This window comes from Penicillium cosmopolitanum (assembly GCF_028827165.1).
Source record: "Penicillium cosmopolitanum strain IBT 29677 chromosome Unknown utg000009l:1.0-9042332.0:1.0-9050551.0, whole genome shotgun sequence".
Taxonomy (NCBI): domain Eukaryota; kingdom Fungi; phylum Ascomycota; class Eurotiomycetes; order Eurotiales; family Aspergillaceae; genus Penicillium; species Penicillium cosmopolitanum.
This window is the reverse complement of record NW_026622679.1, coordinates 4,266,866-4,284,650: the sequence shown is the minus strand read 5'-3', so window position 1 is coordinate 4,284,650 and position 17,785 is coordinate 4,266,866. Positions and strand designations below refer to the sequence as shown.

The window sequence follows — 17,785 nt, the reverse complement described above, 5'->3', positions numbered from 1 at the left end:
GTCCCTCCCCAGGTAAGTTTCCAAGTTACCGATACATCGGCCAACTCGGATATCCTCTCCCCTCGTTACCCTTTTACTTTCTCGGTGGGAGGTGCCCGTCGACTCTATTCATCCCCGATCGGACACTGCGTCACCGCCTCGCCGAGGGGTCCTTATCATCACAAACCACCCAAACCACCGTGCGTGTGTGAACGCTGGCCAGCCCCCCCCCACGCCCACCCCAACCTGCATGAGCCTTTGAAAAAAGAAGGAAAAGAGAACCCCAGCCTTGGTTGGGCGAATCTTCTGGAGGATCTCTTTTCTTGGAATTTCATTTCTCTTGCTTCCACTATTTACCGACGCTGAACTTGCGACCGTCTTTTTGCGACCCGCTCTCGGGTGCCCAACGTGGGAAGATGCCTGTCGCCGATGATTCGCCCACCGAAAAGAAACAGTCTAGCAGCAGTTCATACCGAGATGAGCTGGCGCATTATAAGGCTCAGTATGAACAACTGGAGGCAGAGCTAGCCGATTTCCAAGTCTCGAGTCGGGAGTTGGAGACCGAACTAGAAAAGGATATCGAAGCCTCGGAGAAGCGGGAGCGCCAGTTAAAGGAGAAGGTCGATACCTTACGGTACGAGGTGGAAGAGTGGAAGGTATGATCCCATATTACCTACCATATACTACTGGTATACTGGAGGCAACCGGGGAGAGAAACTCATGTTCTTGCAGACCAAATACAAGCAGTCCAAGACGGAAGGCAATTCGGCGCAAAACAACCTCCAAAAGGAGATCACCTCCCTCCGCGATACCAACCGCACTCTGCAACTGAAGTTGCGCGACATTGAAGTTGCCAATGATGATTATGAACGGCAAGCCCGGAATACCACTTCGTCCCTGGAGGACATGGAATACAAACATAATTCCGCCATCGAGCGTGGAGTGCTACTCGAGGAGGAGATGAGGGAGGGGGAGCAAGAGCGAGAGAGTCTGCGCATTCAGAATCAGCGACTACGGGATGAACTCACCGATCTCAAGGTTGAGGCAGAGATCGTTCAGGAGAAGCTGCGCAACGCTGAAGGAGGACATGCATTCCGTCGTCGGAAGCCCACCCCCCTCTATCGCAGTCCATCCACCCCGCATTCATTGGAAATCTTCGATCGTTCCCCAGGCACGGCGACTTCTTCGCCTGTCTTTGCTACTCCACCAGCCAAAGCATCACTGGCTTCCTCTACCGCCACTCCCCCTCGCCTCCCATCTCCGAGTCGTCGTCCAGCCTGCGTCGATCGATTAACGCAACACCCACCTTCCCTCGCCAGCGAGCAGCAGGTGCAGACGCGATTACTTCGCGAACGCTGCACAATGCTCACAATGCTCGCACGCAACCTCGCCCCGTGCATTCTCGGACCTCTTCTCTGGCCTACAGCAACCCTGGCCGTTCCACTCCTTCAATTTCTTCCCGCAATAGTCTGTCACGAACAAGCGGCAATGCTCTTCGTCAGCCAACACTCCCTAAATCGGGCTCTCTTTACCAAATCCGAGGTCTGATCGGCAAGATGCAGAAACTCGAGGAACGTGTGCAGTCCGCCAAGTCACGACTCCCTGCACCTTCCGAAACCTCATCTCGAGGGTCCCCCCATTCCCGGGCCGGATCTGTGGTGGGCGATAGCCCCGTCGCCTCTAACATCACAGTGCGACGAAACTCACGGAAACGACTGAGCGGCAGTAGCTTTGGATCGTCCGTGCGAGATAGCGAGAGCGGCACACCATCATACCTCCCGCAAAGCCGGCAGTCCTTCGGGGCTCGAACCGGTGGCGACAGTCGCCCCAGCAGTCGAACCTCCTACTCCAGCCGCAGTTCCTTTAGCCAAAGCGTTCACTCTGGTGTTCCTGTCGGCGCTCGTCCTGAAAGTCGATCTAGCCGACCCGGCGCGAAAACCCCACTCGGCCACTATTCAACCAACCCGACGACAGAAAGTCGGCGCCCACGCTCCTCCTTGAGTAACCATGCCGGACAGGGGTCGTCGGTTGGCGGCGGAATGTCCCATATTGAGGAGGACCTCGATCTCGCTTCGACCCCGACTACCTCCCGCATCCCGCAGGATCTGCGCCGACCGTCATTTTCCGCCGCAGTAACAGCAACACCAGGCACGCTCAAGAAGCGCACGACTAGTGGTGTCTCCGCTATCCCCACACCCCGGAGTTTCAAGTCAAGTATTGGGCCCGGGTCAAGCATGGCACCGCCGGCCGATCGCAGGGCAAAAGTGAACGATCTCGGCGAGACTTTTTAGAATGCGATCTGATTTGACTTGATCAAACCAGACCTTTTTTTCCACAGGAAGAGAAATTCATTTCGCGCTTGTCTACAATATTATTTTGGGATAAATTGTTTCACACTATTTCCAATCGACTTGATTACCAGGAGTCGGGGGTTTGACTTGACGGGATGGGATGGGATTTGCGTTCTCGTTCTCGTTCTACATATCCATATTTCTGATTCTTTGTTTGAGTGTTGTCTGTGCATGCATTGCGACCACCTGGATAGTGGTTTGGTTTTGCTTTGCTTTGCTTTGGTTTACTTCCTGTATCGGCGCCCATGTACAGTTTTCTGGTGTCTGACAGGGAGAGAGTGGGGAGTTGGGAGTTGACCACTCTCGATGAGATGAGTCCCTTTTACTCTTTTACTCCATACCCCCGTCACCTCTTTTTTGTAGCTGTGGATAGAGTCCACGGCGTCCTAAGCTGTGTCTCAGCATCTTGTTCTCGTTGTCTGTCGCGAGGCGTTTCATAATACCCGATCTTATGTTTGATACAGTGTGCACTCTGTAGGTTGTCTGTATGGGTTGTCTGTAGTGGTTTGTCTAGCTGAAATGGGGTTTTCTATGACATAGTCTTCAAGTCTAGGCTTTCGGTCTCAGCCTTGCGGTCTAGACCTGTGAATGTCAAGTATATTTCAAGTTATGAGTAGTGTGGGCATACTTGTACGTAGTAGTTCATAGATCCGTTTCCGGCGATATGGTTGTAAAGTGTAAGGTAACACCAGTGGGACCCGCCCAGGCCCGCCCAGCCTCAGGAACCAGGCACAGCGGTCCGTTGCAAAAGGGGGTGTCGATCCCACGTTTCAGGGTCTTATGGTCTCATAGGAGTGAATTAATGAGTTACAAGTGTGACCGGCGAGTTTTTCTACGCCCACTATATAGTAGTAGTCAATATAGCAGTTAATTATAATAGGTTGTGTTAAAAAGATATTCTCCGGTATCTACTATGTACTCCGGCGGTCATGTGATCTGGGTATGAACAGGTGGCTTGTCGATGCAGAAAGATAAATTAAATCGACGGGGAGTGGTGCCAGTGGCTCGGGATGTCAGATTCGAGCCGATCAGGCTGGATGGCCAAGGCCAAGGCCGAGTCGGAGTCCGATCTGCATAGCCCTATTGACCGTACGGTACGGTATGGATACACTTGGCAGTATATCAGACTCAGTGTAACTATACTATGGTAGTTGTAGTTGTAGCAGTAGAGAGTAGACAGTAGTGATACATACTCGTAGTCACTAGAGTATAGACATAGTATAGTGCCGCAGGCACTATACTACTATGCTGCCCCAGCTGGCACGGGCGCCAAGTCGCTAACACTCAACTGATTGGCAGATTGCAACATGGGATCCCCCCCAAATCAATTGAGAGCAGGGAACCTTTAGGAAATTGGTGGGAGATTCACCAGTGGAACCGCCCAACAAACATTGGTGAAGTTCCCCCAAAACCGCAGGCGGTGAGGAACGGTAGTTGGGACCCCCCCCCACTGGGAAGGAAGTTCTTCCTCAGCATTTTTTGAGAGGTTGAATTGGCCTTCTTCTTTTTTCTACTCGTGGTTCCCCTCAATTTCCCCATTTTTTCTATACTCTCTTCCATCTTCATCTTCATTTTCGGGTTCTGGTGGTCCCCGTGAGTGCAACCCTTCCCTTCCCTTTCAACTTCCCTGCTTCGACTGTGTCCGTTTGCAGCTATATACTCTTGACACTACTACTCCCCTTACCCACCGCGCCTAACCAGAAAAAAAAAAAATACCAAGACGCCGGACTTCCGATTGCTGACGATTTATTATACCGGACAGGCAAATCCTCATTGACTCTCCACGCCTCCCCTTTTCGACCTCTTTTTTTTCTCCCTCTTCTCTCTACCTCCCTTCAATTCGTTGCCCCGCGATTTCAACCTTCCACCCGCGCGGTTTCGCCACTTTAAACTCCGTGTACATTACCATACTTCCCTTCCAGCAGCGCTGTTTAATTCCTTCCGAGCATTGGCCCTGCCCCCGACACTGCATGAGAGCTGAACTCGCTTGATTACCACTTTGCATCCATCTTATCTCACCACACCACACATTACACACCATGGGCGTCACCAATGGAAACAGTAGCTCCATGGCTACCAAACATGACGAACTTCCCTCACATTTCATCGGCGGCAACCGCCTGGATCAAGCACCCCCGAGCAGTGTGAAGGATTTCGTCGTGGAACATGGCGGTCACTCCGTCATTACCTCTGTAAGTGAAAGTCCACGTGGAAGCAGCACCGAAAAAAAAGAGAAGAAAAATCCACCCGCAATACAAACAGCAAGAGAACTCTGCTAACTCTCTAACTCTGCCAGGTCCTCATTGCCAACAACGGTATCGCTGCCGTCAAGGAGATCCGTTCCGTGCGGAAATGGGCCTACGAGACCTTTGGCAACGAGCGTGCCATTCAATTCACCGTCATGGCCACCCCCGAGGATCTGCATGCCAACGCCGACTACATTCGCATGGCTGACCAATATGTCGAAGTCCCCGGTGGAACCAATAATAATAATTATGCCAACGTCGAGCTGATCGTCGATGTTGCCGAGCGCATGGATGTCCACGCCGTTTGGGCCGGTTGGGGTCACGCCTCCGAAAACCCTCGGTTACCCGAGTCTTTGGCTGCCTCGCCGAAGAGGATCATTTTCATCGGTCCCCCCCGCTTCGGCCATGCGTTCGCTCGGTGACAAGATCTCCTCCACCATTGTCGCCCAGCACGCCGGTGTTCCCTGTATCCCCTGGTCCGGTACTGGTGTCGACGACGTCGAGGTTGACAGCCACGGCATCGTGACTGTTCAGGATGATATCTATAACAAGGGTTGTACCTTCTCTCCCGAGCAGGGTCTGGCGAAGGCCAAGGAGATTGGTTTCCCTGTCATGGTCAAGGCCTCCGAAGGTGGTGGTGGTAAGGGTATCCGTAAGGTCGAGAACGAGGAGGAGTTCACCTCCCTCTACAATGCGGCCGCCAACGAGATTCCCGGATCCCCCATCTTCATCATGAAGCTGGCTGGAAATGCCCGCCATCTGGAGGTCCAGCTGTTGGCCGATCAGTACGGTAACAACATCTCCCTCTTCGGCCGTGATTGTTCCGTCCAGCGTCGTCACCAGAAGATTATCGAGGAGGCTCCCGTCACTATCGCCAAGCCCATCACTTTCCAGGCCATGGAGAAGGCCGCCGTTAGCCTGGGTCGTCTCGTCGGTTACGTCTCTGCCGGTACTGTCGAGTACCTATACTCTCACTCCGACGACAAGTTCTACTTCCTCGAGTTGAACCCCCGTCTGCAGGTCGAGCACCCTACCACCGAGATGGTCTCCGGTGTCAACTTGCCCGCCGCGCAGCTCCAGATTGCCATGGGTATTCCCCTGCACCAGATCCGCGATATTCGTCTGCTGTACGGAGTTGACCCCAACACCTCTTCCGATATCGACTTCGATTTCTCTAGTGAGGAGAGCTTCAAGGTCCAGCGTCGTCCCCAGCCCAAGGGTCACACCACCGCTTGTCGTATCACTTCCGAGGACCCCGGCGAGGGTTTCAAGCCTTCCAGCGGTACTATGCACGAGCTGAACTTCCGTTCTTCCCTCCAACGTCTGGGGTTACTTCTCTGTCGGTACCGCCGGTGGTATTCACAGTTTCTCTGACAGTCAATTCGGTCACATTTTCGCCTACGGTGAGAACCGTTCCGCCTCCCGGAAACACATGGTTGTTGCGCTGAAGGAGCTGAGCATTCGTGGTGATTTCCGCACTACCGTTGAGTACCTGATCAAGCTGCTTGAGACTCCCGCTTTCGAGGACAACACCATCACCACCGGTTGGTTGGACCAGCTGATCTCCAACAAGCTGACTGCTGAGCGTCCCGATCCCAATGTCGCCACCATTTGCGGTGCTGTCACCAAGGCTCACCTCGCCAGCGAGGCCGGTGTTGAGGAGTACCGCAAGGGTCTCGAGAAGGGTCAAGTTCCCGCCAAGGATGTCCTGAAGACCGTCTTCCCCGTCGACTTCATCTACGAGGGTTACCGCTACAAGTTCACCGCTACTCGCGCTGGTCTGGACAGCTACCACCTCTTCATCAACGGTTCCAAGTGCTCCGTTGGTGTTCGTGCTCTGGCTGACGGTGGTCTGCTCGTTCTGCTGAACGGCCGCAGTCACAACGTCTACTGGAAGGAGGAGCCTGCTGCCACTCGCCTGAGTGTCGACGGCAAGACCTGTCTCCTGGAGCAGGAGAACGACCCCACTCAGCTCCGCTCTCCCTCCCCCGGTAAGCTGGTCAAGTTCACTCTTGAGAACGGCGAGCACGTTCGTGCTGGCCAGGCCTACGCTGAGGTCGAGGTCATGAAGATGTACATGCCTCTGATCGCTGCGGAGGACGGTATCGTTCAGCTCATCAAGCAGCCCGGTGCCACCCTTGAGGCTGGTGACATCCTCGGTATTCTTGCTCTGGATGATCCTTCTCGTGTCAAGCACGCCCACCCCTTCACTGGTCAGCTGCCCGAGATGGGCGCCCCCTGTCGTTGTTGGCAACAAGCCTCCTCAGCGCTTCGCTCTGCTCTACACTATTCTGGAGAACATCCTCCGCGGTTTCGATAACCAGGTCATCATGGGTGCTACCCTCAAGGAGCTCGTCGAGGTGCTGCGCAACCCCGAACTTCCCTACGGAGAGTGGAATGCCCAGTCCTCGGCTCTGCACTCCCGTATGCCCCAGAAGCTTGATACTCAGCTCCAGACCGTTGTCGACAAGGCCAAGGCCCGCAAGGCCGAGTTCCCTGCCAAGACCCTCCAGAAGACCATCGTCAAGTTCCTTGAGGAGAACGTCAACCCCGCTGATGCTGAGATCCTGAAGGCCACCATCCTGCCCCTCGTCCAGGTCATCAACAAGTACCTCGATGGCCTGAAGACCAACGAGTACAATGTCTTTATCGCTCTGCTCGAGCAGTACTACCAGATTGAGAAGCTGTTCTCTACTGGTACCAAGCGTGATGAGGATGTTATCCTGAAGCTCCGTGAGGAGAACAAGGAGGACATCGTCAGCGTTGTTCACACCGTTCTCTCCCACAGCCGCATTGGCTCCAAGAACAACCTGGTCCTCGCCATCCTGGATATGTACCGCCCCAACCAGCCCAACGTTGAAAATGTCGGCAAGCACTTTAAGCCCATCCTGAAGAAGCTGACCGAGCTTGAGGCCCGTGCCGCCGCCAAGGTCACCCTCAAGGCTCGTGAGGTTCTTATTCAGTGCGCTATGCCCTCCCTCGAGGAGCGTCTGTCCCAGATGGAGCACATTCTCCGTTCTTCCGTTGTTGAGTCCCGCTACGGCGAGACTGGCTGGGAGCACCGTGAGCCCGACTTCGGTGCCCTGAAGGAGGTTGTTGACTCCAAGTACACCGTCTTCGACGTTCTGCCTCGGTTCTTCACCCACCAGGATCCTTGGGTCACTCTGGCCGCTCTTGAGGTCTATGTCCGCCGTGCTTACCGTGCCTACACCCTCAAGGGCATTGACTACAGTGCCGGCAATGAGCCTCCCTTCCTGTCCTGGGACTTCACTCTGGGCAAGCTCGGCCAGCCCGAATTCGGATCTGTCTCCTCCACCCAGCCCTCTGCTCCCGGTACTCCTACCACCGAGATCAACCCCTTCAAGCGTATCAACTCGATCAGTGACATGTCCTACATGGTCAACGACCCCTACACTGACCCTGTTCGCAAGGGTGTTATCATGCCCGTCCAGTACCTTGAGGATGCTGAGGAGTTCCTGCCCCGCGCTCTGGAGGCTTTCCCCAAGGCCGGTGCCGCTAAGCGTCCCGAGCAGGGCCTGATTGCCAACCTTGAGGGCAAGCGTCGTCCCACTGTCAAGACTGAGAACGACAACGAGCTCACTGGTGTTCTCAACATCGCCGTCCGCGACATTGAGGAGGATGACGACTCTCAGCTGGTTATCCAGATGCAGAAGATGCTTGATGACAACAAGGAGGAGCTGCTCGCCCGCCGTATCCGCCGTGTTACTTTCATCTGCGGTCGCGAGGGTGTTTACCCTGGCTACTTCACTTTCCGTGGCCCCGCCTACGAGGAGGATCTGTCTATCCGCCACAGCGAGCCCGCTCTTGCCTTCCAGCTTGAACTGGGACGTCTGTCCAAGTTCAACATCAAGCCTGTCTTCACTGAGAACCGTAACATCCACGTTTACGAGGCTATTGGCAAGGGTCCTGAGAATGACAAGGCTGTTGACAAGCGCTACTTCATCCGCGCTGTCGTCCGCCCTGGTCGCCTGCGGGATGACATCCCTACTGCTGAGTACCTGATCTCGGAGGCTGATCGCCTGATGAACGACATTCTGGATGCCCTGGAGATTATCGGCAACAACAACTCCGATCTGAACCACATCTTCATCAACTTCTCCCCTGTCTTCAACCTGGAGCCCACCGATGTTGAGCAGGCTCTGGCCGGCTTCCTGGACCGCTTCGGTCGTCGTCTCTGGCGCCTCCGTGTCACCGGTGCTGAGATCCGTATCCTCTGCACCGACCCGGCTACCGGCATGCCCTACCCTCTCCGTGTCATCATCAGCAACACCTACGGTTTCATTATCCAGGTCGAGCTGTACATTGAGCGCAAGTCCGAGAAGGGCGAGTGGATCTTCCAGAGCATTGGTGGCACCACCAAGCTGGGCTCCATGCACATGCGTGCTGTCTCTACTCCTTACCCTACTAAGGAGTGGCTGCAGCCCAAGCGTTACAAGGCTCACCTGATGGGAACTCAGTATGTGTACGATTTCCCCGAGCTCTTCCGCCAGGCCTTCCAGAACAGCTGGGATCGTGCCGTTGAGAATATTCCTTCCCTGGCTAGCCAGCGCCCCGCCACTGGCGAGTGCATTGACTACAGCGAGCTTGTCCTTGATGACCTGGACAACCTGATCGAGGTCACCCGTGAGCCCGGTACCAACAGCCACGGTATGGTCGGTTGGATTGTCACTGCTCGTACTCCTGAGTACCCCCGCGGCCGTCGCTTCATCATCGTCGCCAACGATATCACCTTCCAGATCGGTTCCTTCGGTCCCCAGGAAGACAAGTTCTTCCACAAGTGTACCGAGCTGGCTCGCAAGCTGGGCATTCCTCGCATCTACCTGTCTGCCAACTCTGGTGCCCGTATCGGTATGGCCGACGAGCTGATTCCCTTCTTCTCTGTTGCCTGGAATGATGCTTCCAAGCCCGAGGCCGGCTTCAAGTACCTCTACCTCACCCCCGAGGTCAAGAAGCGCTTCGACGCTACCAAGAAGAAGGAGGTTATCACTGAGCTCATCCACGATGAGGGTGAGGAGCGCCACAAGATCACCACTGTCATTGGTGCCAAGGACGGTCTTGGTGTCGAGTGTCTGAAGGGCTCTGGTCTCATTGCTGGTGCCACTTCCAAGGCTTACGAGGACATCTTTACCATCACCCTGGTTACTTGCCGTTCCGTCGGTATCGGTGCTTACCTGGTCCGTCTCGGCCAGCGTGCTATCCAGGTTGAGGGTCAGCCTATCATCCTGACTGGTGCCCCTGCCATCAACAAGCTGCTTGGTCGTGAGGTCTACACCTCTAACCTGCAACTTGGTGGTACCCAGATCATGTACAAGAACGGTGTCTCGCACATGACTGCCAACGATGACTTCGAGGGTGTTGAGAAGATCGTTGGGTGGATGGGCTTCGTTCCCGACAAGAAGGGTGCTCCCATTCCCATCCGCCCCTGGTCCGATGACTGGGACCGTGATATCGGCTACTACCCCCCTGCCAAGCAGGCCTACGACCCTCGCTGGTTGATCGCCGGTAAGCAGGAGGAGGAAGGCTTCCTACCCGGTCTCTTCGACAAGGACTCCTTCGAGGAGGCCCTCGGAGGCTGGGCCCGCACCGTCGTCGTCGGTCGCGCCCGTCTCGGCGGTATCCCCATGGGAGTCATCGCAGTCGAGACCCGCTCCGTCGAGAACGTCACCCCTGCCGACCCCGCCAACCCCGACTCCATGGAGATGATCTCTCAGGAAGCCGGCGGTGTCTGGTACCCCAACTCAGCGTACAAGACCGCCCAAGCCCTCCGCGACTTCAACAACGGCGAGCAACTCCCCGTCATGATCCTAGCCAACTGGCGCGGTTTCTCCGGTGGCCAGCGCGACATGTACAACGAAGTCCTCAAGTACGGCTCCTACATCGTCGACGCCCTCGTCAAATACGAACAGCCCATTTTCGTCTACATCCCGCCGCACGGTGAACTCCGCGGTGGATCTTGGGTCGTCATCGACCCGACCATCAACCCAGACCAAATGGAGATGTACGCCGACGAAGAGTCCCGCGGTGGTGTCCTCGAACCAGAAGGTATCGTCAACATCAAGTACCGCCGCGACAAGCAGCTGGACACCATGGCCCGCCTGGACCAGACCTACGGCGACCTGCGCCGCTCCCTGGAAGACACTACCTGAGCAAGGAGCAGCTATCCGAAATCAAGACCAAGATGGCCCAGCGCGAGGAACAGCTTTTGCCCGTGTACATGCAAATTGCACTACAATTCGCCGACCTCCACGACCGCGCCGGCCGTATGCAAGCCAAGAACACAATCCGTCAACCCCTCCGCTGGCAAAACGCCCGTCGCTTCTTCTACTGGCGTCTACGCCGCCGTCTGAGCGAGGAACTTATCGTCAAGCGCATGGTTGCTGCCAAGTCTGCTTCTCCCGCCGTCGCCGGCACTGGTGCAAGTGCTGAGGTCCCTACCCAAGCGACCCGCGCCTCGCACCTGGAGACTCTGCACGCTTGGACTGGAATGTTGGATGATGAACTTGAGCATGATGATCGTAAGGTCGCTATGTGGTATGAGGAGAATAAGAAGGCTGTTCAGGTCAAGGTTGAGGCTCTTCGGACTGAGGGTGTTGCGGCTGAGGTTGCTCAGTTGCTTATTGGAAATAAGGAGGGTGGTTTGCGTGGTGTGCAGCAGGTTCTTTCTATGCTTCCTGTTGAGGAGAGGGAGTCTGTGCTTAAGTATCTTGGTTCTTCTTAAAATGGAGCGAAGCGAAGCACAGAAAAGCTTGAACTGGATTTGTTCATTTTTGGGGGGAAGATTTTGAGTTATTATGAAGAAGACTCTTTTATGATTGATGTGTTTTCTACTATGTTAGGGTTATGGTTATGTCTTTACAATTGTTTTTTTTAATACTTCTCTTTTGTGGGATGATTGTCATATACGAAATACGAAGTCATTTTATTTTATTTTATTACTTTAAATTTGAAATGGTCTTTGTAGGTGTGCGTGCAGCAAGGTTGTAGATGCCAATAGACTAACCAGCCCGGGTATTAGAAGATCTAGACAAATAGACCCTCAAGCCCTTGCAAGATTCCAGTCAGTTCCGAGGTCAAATTGGTATAGCCTTGTAACTAGTCCCGGTTCTGCCTGGCGCTGCCTACCTAGGTAGTCTAGCTTCCAACTTGAAGTTGGGGGCGTGTTTTCCCTCCTTTTTTTTTCTGCGCTGGGCAGATGCCATCTTTAAAACGACTCGGATTCCCCTTCTTCATCCTCTATATTTTGTACCTACAACCTAAAAGCTAGGAGAGTTCTACTTCTACACCCAAGACCCGACCGAGAATGTCTTTATCTACGAACACGAATCCTGCGCACCTGCAAATGCCAGGGTTCAATGTTGCTCTGAACGCAACGCTTGGGGTGAGACCCGACCCGAATCCGATCCGGCCTGGTTCATTTTTTTTTTTTGCTGAGCTTGGACTTTTTTGTCAATTTAGATTGGTCACTCTAGGATGGCTGGTGGGTTTCCCAATGGGTTGGATGAAACTCATTTGGAGCATGGGAGCGTGGAGTGAGTTTTTGCTTCGGGGAGAAAAGACGGTGATTGGCAGGAGAAATGGAAGTTAACGGGGTTTTTAGTTCTTTGAATGTTCATCGGGAAATCTTGATGATGCGCGTTATGAATTCGATTACTGATAAACCGGAATGGGATCGAAAGGTTTGGGCCATATTCATACTAATTTCATGGTTGTGTCTTACATAGCTAATTCTCATCTACAGGTCTTTGATCTCAACATCACGTCAAAATGGCGAGATGAGATCACAAACAGTGGCCAAGATATCACACCCCGGATGATGGACTGGGTAATCAAAGAACTACAATGGAAAGCCGGGATTTTCAACGAAACAGGCTACGTTCAGGTATTCGATACCGGTGTGATAAAATCCGACGCCGTAATTTCGCAAGAATTGCGCCAGGCGTTAAAAGACGCGTCGATGCCTCTTAGCAATATCCCAGACGCCGAAAAAGATTACCACCCGGGCTCGGATAACAAGGTAGTTGATCTTGTCCACCCTTCTCTTTTCCCCGTCATTTATGGTCGAACGCGCGTCCTTCCGGACAGAACTATCGGACTGGATGACAGTATCGAAGCTATGGGTTATGGTTCGATAGTGCCCCAGCCAACAGATGAGCAAATTCTTCAGTTCACTCGCTTTCGGCCACACAGGATGTCGATACCGGTATTTAGCAAAAGTTTCCAGTGGTTACCCTGTGAAGTGGAATTCACTGAGGAAAGGTGCAAGATCGTCTCTTATATCAATAACCTGCATCCGGAAAAGCATAGAGACCTGTATGGTTTTATTGAAAAAGTTATTTCCAAGACGATTCCGCTTTGGAACAAGAGTCTTGAACCGAGACCGTTCAAGGGGAGAATCCATTATAAGCGGGTGGAATATGGCGAGCATTCGGAGCCGGAACCGCAGCACCCTGGTGAGCACTGGGATGACGAGGCGCCGGAGTGGGAGACCTTTGATGAAGATGCTTGGGGTGAAATTGTGGATGGATGGGCTGCGACTCGTCCTATTTTACTTCCTGAACCCGGGGAGTTCAAGCCTAGAACGAACTTATGGTGGGATCGGGTTGATCTCCGGAAGAAATTTCCCGGTCAAAGATTGCAGGTTATTGTCAAGATGGCTAATATTGAACTTACTCCCGATAACCCTGAGTATGAGGGAGGTAGCTGGCACATTGAAGGACAATTGGTAAAACCCTCCCTCCAATCCACTCTCCCTGGGCATGCTTCAAGTTTGAGGTCTGCCAGTGACTTCCAAGGTTTATCTATAACCTGAAGAAGACAAAGACCACTGGATAAGACTAAACTAACAAATCGCAGAATGAACGAATCGCAGCCTCAGCAATCTACTACTACGACAACGAAAACATAACACCAAGCAATCTATCCTTCCGCCAACGCGCCGGAAGCGATTTCTATGAACCAGACTACGAACAAGAGAGACACGAATTCATCCAAGCAGTCTACGGCTTCAACGAAGCAAATACCCGGGGCAGAACAAACATCACGCAAGAACTCGGAGGCATAAAATGCGACGAAGGCCGATTGATTACATTCCCCAATACCCTCCAGCATCGGGTATCGCCTTTTCAACTCGCAGACAAGTCCAAGTCCGGCCATCGGAAAATTCTCGCGCTTTTCTTGATCGATCCACATCGGAGGGTTATTTCTTCTGCGAATGTGCCGCCGCAACGGGAGGATTGGTTCCCTTCGGAGCGGGGGCGGGAGGATCGTAGCGATTGGGAACAAGTGGTACTGAACTCGGATACTCCCCCTTGGCCGGGCCCGGGTCGGGGTGAGTTGATGTCGATGGATGAGGCGAAAGAGTCTAGGTTGGAACTTATGGCGGAGCGGAGTTTGAGGTCTGCGGAACGGAATGAGAATTTTGAAGTTGGGGAGTTTAATCTTTGTGAGCATTAGGATATCTAGTTATGGCTAAGGGTATCTTTTGTTTTGACGATGGTTGCGTTCCAAAGTTGATCTCTAGAGGTGATAACCTTGGAAATTGATAGAAATTTTAAGATGCGAGATGGCTATCTAGAAGTGCAGTCTCAGAAGCAACTCTCTCTCCAAACTAATATTGAATCCGCCTCAACATAACTGTAAACAATTGCACGGAGAAGTATAGATTTATTGCAAAGCCGCCATTATTACTCACAACGGCTACTTCTGAAATCAAAATGCCCAGATGTTGAGCTCGAGACAGGACACAGATGAAGTAGAAATGAAGACCCTGCTTGTGCCTGTTTGAAGATCTCTGTCTCTCGATCTTTTTGGTGAAATAGATCGATCTTCGTAAAGCCATCATGTTGATATTGTAGGATCGACACAGGGTGGACATGCGATCGTGATTAATCACACGATTTGATGTCGTCGCAAGGTTCCCCTTCGCGGCCCTGAAAAACACGGATCTTTTATGACTCGACGAGATAAGGACAAGTTGAAGGGACATCGTCTGAAGTTTCGCCGGGACAATGGGAAGCCTGAAAAGGGCTTGAGTCTCAACTCTGCTTGAGCCAAGTAAAGAAATTGATTGAACTTGAAACAGAGCAGGCTAACTCAAGTCATGCGCGGTCTCCGCCGACCAAAAGGCTCAAAGTACATCTTCTTATCACAAGTAGCTTCGCCATTATGCGCGCGTCTCAGTTCTCGCTCCCTCTCTCGGACTCGTTGGTGGTAGCTGCGTTTCTTGGTCTTGCCTCTTCGGAGGTAGATCCACTCCAAGGGTCGTGTGTACCAGGCGCTCATTTTGAGGATAGGGGTGCGGTGAGCCGTTTTTCGTTTGTTTATTCTTGATTTGACCGAGAGGCTGTATAGATAAAAAAAAAAGAAAGGTGAAAAGGGATGGAGCGAGGATAATATCCTTGGCGGCCTCTCGGTCTTTTATTGAAGCCCTGGAGGTCTCGTGCCAACGGGTCAGCCCCGTGCTCAAAAAAAAGGGTTCTGTAAGGCCCCCTGGGCCCCGCTGCCGGGCGTTGTGATGCTCTGGTTGGTTGGTTGCACAGGGCGCTGCTACGGTCAGGCCATTTCTGGTTAGTAGTTGCTCGACCCTCCAGGGGTGCTACCGCCCAAGCACCAATCCGATATCGCTCGTCCGTTTTGTCGAGTAGAGCAAGCGAGTTGACCACCTCTACGAAGCATTCCGACCGGGGTTTTTGAGTGTTGGTATGAGTTCAGTATTATCGAAGAGCCTTTATGGCCGCCTGGGCAGGTGAAATTTATTTTGCGACTCGGACTCGGAATTTTCTTGGTTATTCCAAAGTTCCAAGGTGGCACAGCGGTGGAATATTTTCGTTCCGAGCCCTGGAGGGCTTTATATAGTGCTTGGTACTCTGACTATAGCACCATGGTATCGTGATAAGATTATTCCAAGAGGAAAAAAATGAATTTCTAGTCTATGTAAGTACCCTAAGTACTGGGCCGAAAATTTTGATAATACAAAAAAGATCATGGACTTGAAAGCGTGCATTTCCTTCGCATGCCAAAAAAGAATGTACTCTGCCTTTACATCGTGATAAACCACTTCCAATTATAACCTAAGCAAGCCCATCTCGCGCCAAGTAGGCACACAAAAGACACTGCAAGCATTGCGCCAATGAAAGCCACTAGATTCGACGGGCCAATGATCTTCAGGAGCTGACCACCGATGGGAATGGCCACGAGGGATCTATGACAGAGGATTAATAGATGCACCACTGCCAGAAATAACAAAGCCAGACTTACCCGTGACTGATGACAAGATAGCAGTTTCCTAGCCAAAGTCCAACTTCCTCCGTTTTGCACATTTGGGCAATACAGACAGGGATGAGACAGAGGATAGCACCAGTTCCGAATCCCATAAGAACAACAAAAGTGTATAATACGCCGACGTTATGTCCGAATGGGTACCAAAGAGCGAATATAAAGACCGTGGTAAAACCCATTATGACTGCCATCGTATTGAAACGTCCAAACCGATCGCAGGCGAATCCTGAAAGTCCCCGACCAACAGCAGCTCCACTAAATTACGCGTTAGCTAGAATTCAACCAGATAAAAGTAGAAAAGCGTATACATACGCATTGTAAACAGACATCAAGTATAAGCTTGTTTCTGTGTTAAACCCTTGCGCGATGGCATATGAGGGAACAAGGCCGAGAGACGCGACGAGGACAATCTGACCGACTTTAGGACCAATTAGTTCATGACTTTTGAAACGGTGATAGGGATAGAGGAACATACAAAACTGTGCTGCTGTGAACCAAACAAGTCGGGAATCGCGAAAAGAGCGGAGATTTAAACCACCCTTTCGTGTCTTGGGAGGAAGTCTAGTCTTGATGCAAATGTTGCCAATGGAAAGAAGCCCCATGAAGATGAACCCAATGATTCTCAGCGACCAGGCCCAACCAAGAGAGTCTAGAGTTGCTCTTAGAATCAAAGGAAAGACAATTCCACCGAGACTTGCTCCGACCATTGCAATACCAGTCGCCATGCCTCGGCGGTGATTGAACCAGTGCGACAAGACGACCATCGATGGAGTCGTGACCAAGGAACCACTCAATCCACCTAGACCTCCGAGGCAGAGCATGAACTGATAGTACTCTTTACATGATCCCAATAGGAACATAGTCAGGGTGAAAAGCACAGATCCGATGAGCAGAATCCAGCGTGGACCGTATTTGTCAAACATTGGACCCACTTGCGCGGCGAGGACCATGTTGAGGTAAACAAAGACGGACGAAATCCATCCAATTGTCCCCGGAGTGTAAGACTGAAGTTGATTTTTCTCCCAATGGGATTGGAGAACACCGACCGAAGACTGCATTCCAAGGGAACAAAATAGAGTGACAAAGGCGCCGGCTACTACGAGCCATGCTCGAAGTCCACCTTCAGGGTAAACATCTTCAATCTCCTTGTTTGTCGAGTCAATGGTCTCTTTAGATGCTGTAATGATATATGATAGGCGATCTCTGCCTGCCACGTGTGGGCCATCTGGAATCTGCTCCTGTGGTGTCTTTTCAGACATGATTGTAAAAGAGTGTATGTGTGATAAAAAGAGTGTATCAAAATGAGAGAAATGAAAGAGAGTTGGAGAATAGAATTAGTGTTGAATAGCTCATTATTTCTACATTCAATATAGTCTTTTGCCCCCTGGCTAAAAATCCCTAGAAGGTACGTGTGTTCACAGGGTACGTGTGAGAGTACGTGTGCTCTACCCCCCAGCCACAGATCGAGTATGACAAGGGTTTAGACAGAGCAAGTGTACTCCGTGTATAACATACCCAAATGTGAGAATATGTGGATGCTTGGCGGATCAAAACTTTGCCTTGCATTTCTGGTCGATCATGACATCAGACGCCGAGGGATGTCCTCGCCTGTCGGAATCTCTCTAAGAGATCTCATTGGCGCAGTAGCGACATGTTCCTGACAGGGGATGGGGTTCATCCCTTGCGCGGAGTTCCGCCCACACATCAGGGAAGATCAGCATTTCTTCGATAAGGCCATTATTGGGATGGGTTGATTTGAGAATGCTATTCGTCTTTTGTTTGAAGAAAGCAAAGATCTGGTTTTCATGGCGTGATAATCTCTCCTTAAACGTACATCTTCAACGCAGATGAGCCTCAATGCCAAGAATTGCTAGTTTATCGGCTAACTTTCAGATAATAATGGCCTTGTCA

The 17,785-nt window shown here is 52.1% G+C and overlaps 6 protein-coding genes across 6 annotated transcripts; 4 read left to right on the top strand and 2 right to left on the bottom strand.

Moving 5' to 3' along the window:
* Positions 1–395: 395 nt before the first annotated feature.
* On the top strand, positions 396–2,270 carry nde1 (nuclear distribution protein NudE; the record flags this gene model as incomplete). The annotated part of the gene is made up of 3 exons (XM_056634342.1): positions 396–635; positions 712–1,416; positions 1,482–2,270. 3 exons carry the CDS (start codon positions 396–398, stop codon positions 2,268–2,270), a joined length of 1,734 nt encoding a protein of 577 aa, XP_056484962.1.
* A 2,099-nt stretch (positions 2,271–4,369) lies between these two features.
* Positions 4,370–10,743, top strand: N7509_009704 (acetyl-CoA carboxylase ACC1; the record flags this gene model as incomplete). Its single annotated transcript, XM_056634341.1, has 5 exons — positions 4,370–4,522; positions 4,627–4,916; positions 4,948–5,919; positions 5,954–6,764; positions 6,844–10,743. The coding sequence occupies 5 exons, from the start codon at positions 4,370–4,372 to the stop codon at positions 10,741–10,743; spliced, it is 6,126 nt and encodes a 2,041-aa protein (XP_056484961.1).
* A 32-nt stretch (positions 10,744–10,775) lies between these two features.
* N7509_009703 (Acetyl-CoA carboxylase) lies at positions 10,776–11,315 on the top strand (the record flags this gene model as incomplete). The annotated part of the gene is made up of 1 exon (XM_056634340.1): positions 10,776–11,315. The coding sequence occupies one exon, from the start codon at positions 10,776–10,778 to the stop codon at positions 11,313–11,315; it is 540 nt and encodes a 179-aa protein (XP_056484960.1).
* A 582-nt stretch (positions 11,316–11,897) lies between these two features.
* N7509_009702 (DUF4246 domain-containing protein) lies at positions 11,898–14,050 on the top strand (the record flags this gene model as incomplete). Its single annotated transcript, XM_056634339.1, has 5 exons — positions 11,898–11,975; positions 12,053–12,126; positions 12,195–12,273; positions 12,336–13,319; positions 13,451–14,050. The coding sequence occupies 5 exons, from the start codon at positions 11,898–11,900 to the stop codon at positions 14,048–14,050; spliced, it is 1,815 nt and encodes a 604-aa protein (XP_056484959.1).
* A 639-nt stretch (positions 14,051–14,689) lies between these two features.
* On the bottom strand, positions 14,690–14,878 carry N7509_009701 (uncharacterized protein; the record flags this gene model as incomplete). The annotated part of the gene is made up of 1 exon (XM_056634338.1): positions 14,690–14,878. One exon carries the CDS (start codon positions 14,876–14,878, stop codon positions 14,690–14,692), a length of 189 nt encoding a protein of 62 aa, XP_056484958.1.
* Positions 14,879–15,634: 756 nt separating this feature from the next.
* On the bottom strand, positions 15,635–17,133 carry N7509_009700 (uncharacterized protein; the record flags this gene model as incomplete). The annotated part of the gene is made up of 3 exons (XM_056634337.1): positions 15,635–15,797; positions 15,854–16,129; positions 16,187–17,133. 3 exons carry the CDS (start codon positions 17,131–17,133, stop codon positions 15,635–15,637), a joined length of 1,386 nt encoding a protein of 461 aa, XP_056484957.1.
* Between the last annotated feature and the right edge of the window lie 652 nt (positions 17,134–17,785).